The sequence below is a fragment of the Emiliania huxleyi genome, assembly GCF_000372725.1.
Source record: "Emiliania huxleyi CCMP1516 chromosome Unknown EMIHUscaffold_175, whole genome shotgun sequence".
Lineage (NCBI taxonomy): Eukaryota > Haptophyta > Isochrysidales > Noelaerhabdaceae > Emiliania > Emiliania huxleyi.
The window spans coordinates 213,241-216,672 of NW_005200835.1; the positions used below are offsets into that span (position 1 = coordinate 213,241).

The window sequence follows — 3,432 nt, forward strand, 5'->3', positions numbered from 1 at the left end:
CTCGATGAGCGAGCGAAGGCCCTGCTCATCCGCCCCGCGCATCATGTCGACCTGCTCCCCATCGCGGAAGAAGAGGAAAGTCGGCATCGAGGACACCCCAAGCTCGGCCGCCAGCTCTGGCAACTCGTCGACGTCAACCTTCACGAGCAGCGCACGATCCGAATAGTGATCAGCCATCTCGGCGTAGGCAGGCGCGATCCGCTGGCACGGCCCGCACCACGTGGCCGTGAAGTCGAGAACGACCAGCCGATCAGACTCCTCGTTGCGAATGGTCTCCCACTCCTCGAGCGACTGGAGCTGCGACACGCCGCCACGGAGCCGGACCGCCACGCTGAGCACGCCGCGGCGGCGCTGCAGCGCCGCACGTGGGCCCGCGAGCACGGCTGGGCTGCTGCCTTCGCACACCGACGCAATCAAGGCGGCCACGAACCACGAGCTCATACCGGGCGAGTAGAGGCAGACGCAGCACTTTCGAGGTCTCTCAAGGGGGGGGGCGCTCAGGGGGGCGTCCCATCGTCAGAGCTCATGCAACACATTTTTGCGAGGAGAAAGAAAAAGAGAGGCTTTTTTTGGACCAAGTCCTCCCATCCGCCATCCCAAGACACAGCCGCATTCCTGAGACGCGAGAGAGATTTTTAGCAATACCAAACAACTCGTGTTTGTGTTGAGACGCGCGAGGGCAGCCTCCTTAAAGGCAATGGGGTCTAGATTCGGAGCGCTCGCCGAAGGGGAGTACGACAAAATAGCGCCCGTGATTGCCTGCACGCTGCCCGCACTCACGGACTCCATACACACCCGAAAGAAAGAGAGGGGAGCTCGCAGGACCGCTGGCAGGAGAGGTGACGAGTGAACTACAGGTAGTGGGGAAGGCAGCCTCGATCGCCATACAGACATGGGTGCGAAACAACGACAAGACCAAGGCACGGGCAGAGGAGAGAGAGAAGAATATAGGATGGATAAAGCGCGGCCTGTTCACGGCATGGAGGGTGAGCCACGCTGAACGAAATGAACGTAGTATCGAAACGTAGTAAGAGCCAAACGGGGGGAAGCCGGGGAAGAAGACTCCGAGGAGAACGAAACACCAGTGTAATCCCGTAGTCAGCCGTCACGATGCACCCGAAGGGGACCCCAGCGCCGGCTTCATCCGTGAAGGTACAAGTGTTCGAAGAGAGAGTGGACCTGAGCAACGATATGACTTGGCGGCAAATGATCGCAGTGGGCGTCAGAAGAGTCGTCCTTGCGCGAGGAGAGCTCGATAAACTCGAGGGGCCAAAATATGCCGCCAGGAGGGCAGAGCTGCGACGAAAGGCGGGGAGAAGCCGCGAGAGCAAGGGATCGGCAGGCGGCGGCGGCGTCGCAGGACGAGGCAGACGAGAACGACGCGACAGAGGAGGAAACGACAGGAGGGAGAACGACGAGAGTGGGACGACCGCGAGGTGGCATGAAGGTTGCAGAGCGAGAATCGGCGAGGGACTGCGAACAGGGAGAGAGAAAGAGGCAGACGCTCGACCAAGGGTTAGGGTGGGCGACGGCTAGCACCACACTCCTCCCCTTTAATTCCCTTTGTGTGGCGGCGTGCCGTCCCTTTCTTTTAGTCCTCCCATCCCTCCCTTGCGTTCGGTCTGTTCGTTTCTTTCTCGTTTATTTTACGTTTTAGGACCAAGTGCGCCCGTACTTGCGGGAAATATCAATATATGTTGCAATAGTTAGAGGAGAGGCTGGGCCTGGGCTGGTCAGGTCTCAGGACCGCGTCAGGTTGGACTCAACATACCAATAGGGGGCCCATCCCGGGCCTTGAAAATGGCTCTAAATCGTTCAAAACGGGCCCAAATCGCTTCAAAATCGCTTAAATCGCATAAAAATCGCTTTGAACTCGTGATTTTTTCGATTTCAGCCCCCACATCTAGGCGTCGATTTTTAGCAATACCAAACAACTCTAACACTCACACGTAATTCGGGGCCTGGAGCCCTGTTCACGCGCGCGCGAGACGTGCAGACAGGGTTGCCAGGTGAGAGCGAATGGCGCGGTTCACGCCTCGCACAACAGAGAGAGAGATGCGCTCTGCATGGTGGGACATAAAAGAGAGCGAGTACTTTTGTTGTCTAGGCGTCCGAACTCCGATGTGTGGACAATGAGATTGAGAAATGTCGACATTTGGTGTGTGCTCTTGGAGCTTGAGGAGGTTAACGAATCAGCGATCAATATGTCAATATATTGTCAATAGTTAGAGGGGATGCTGTCAATAATCAATATCAATAGTTACAGACAGAGGGCGAGAATCAATCTTTCCCGCCCTCCTTAGAGACTGTACACCGGCCGTATGGCAAATGCCAATTGGCAATTGCCAAATCCCTCCAATGTCCAAACTCTCTCACGGACACAGTGTAGTGTGTAGTCGCCAATCCGCAATCGGCCCCGCACCTGAGCTGTGCGTGCCGCCGCACGCGCCACGCCGCACAGCGGACCAATAACGTGCCACGGGACCAATCATGTGCCACAGCCACCGCGCCTGGCGTCCCACGCCCAGCAGTCTCCGCAGACTCACTCCTCGTCAGTTGCCCTTGATGACTTCGCACGGTGATGCGTCCTTGGGCTTTACGGGGTGGGGGGCGAGCGCCGAGTCTGTCCCGATCGGCCACCAGTTCTTGTCGACGGCTTTGTACCAGTCGACGCACCGCTTGAGCCCCTCCTCGAAGCTGACCTGGCACTTCCAGCCCAGCGCCTGCAGCTTGCTCGAGTCGATGTAGTAGCGCACGTCGTTGAAGGCGCGGTCCTCCACGTGCGTGATCTGCGCGGCAACCTCCTCGTCGCTGATGCCGGGCGTGACCGCCTGCACGAGCTTCTTCGCAACCTACAGGGCGGCGCGCGGCGGGCGTCGCGCGGGCGCGTCGCGGGGCCTGCGCGTGCGCGTCGCCCGCAGCCTCGAGGTTGGTGAACTCGTCGTCGCAGCCGATATTGTACACCTCGCCGTCCACGCCCTTGTGCATGATCGTGTCAAACGCGTTAGCGACGTCCGTCACAAAGATGAAGTGTCTCGAGTTGGAGCCGTCTCCGTGGATGCAAACCTGCTCGGACGGGGCGGGCGTGAGCAGAACCGTGCGGCGGGTGCGGAGCGCCGCCGCGGCCGAGCCGCCGGCAGTCCGTTGACGAGCCGCCGCACGAACTTGGGGATCACCTGAGGGACAGACGGCGGGCAGCGCTCGCGGCGCGGCGCGGCGGCGCGGCGGCGCGGCGGGTGGGCGCCGGGCGTGCGGCGCGCGCCTTTTCGGGGTACTGGTGCGGCCCAAAGACGTTGTTGCCGCGCGTGACGATGATTGGCATCTTGAACGAGTACCTTGCGGCGAAGAGGGGGGGCTGGGGGTAAGGAGGCAGCGGGTAAGGAGGCGGCGGGTGCGGAGGCGGACGGCGCACCTCGGGGGGGGGGGGGGGCT

The 3,432-nt window shown here is 60.6% G+C and overlaps 2 protein-coding genes across 2 annotated transcripts in view; both read right to left on the reverse strand.

Annotated features, from left to right (window-relative positions):
• Positions 1 to 3: 3 nt before the first annotated feature.
• EMIHUDRAFT_59424 (thioredoxin) lies at positions 4 to 261 on the reverse strand (the record flags this gene model as incomplete). The annotated part of the gene is made up of 1 exon (XM_005783962.1): positions 4 to 261. A coding segment is annotated over one exon (258 nt), but the record flags the coding sequence as incomplete, so codon positions are not given.
• A 2,009-nt stretch (positions 262 to 2,270) lies between these two features.
• The window catches only part of TGD (dTDP-glucose 4,6-dehydratase), a 2,118-nt gene continuing 956 nt past the window's right edge, over positions 2,271 to 3,432 (reverse strand). Inside the window, exons 4-7 of the mRNA XM_005783963.1 lie at positions 3,263 to 3,335; positions 3,135 to 3,176; positions 2,923 to 3,066; positions 2,271 to 2,852 (exon numbers count right to left, since the gene is read on the reverse strand). Of these exons, the coding sequence (XP_005784020.1) occupies positions 2,553 to 2,852; positions 2,923 to 3,066; positions 3,135 to 3,176; positions 3,263 to 3,335 (559 nt within the window). The 3' untranslated portion in view covers positions 2,271 to 2,552. The remainder of the gene's footprint in view (positions 2,853 to 2,922; positions 3,067 to 3,134; positions 3,177 to 3,262; positions 3,336 to 3,432) is intronic.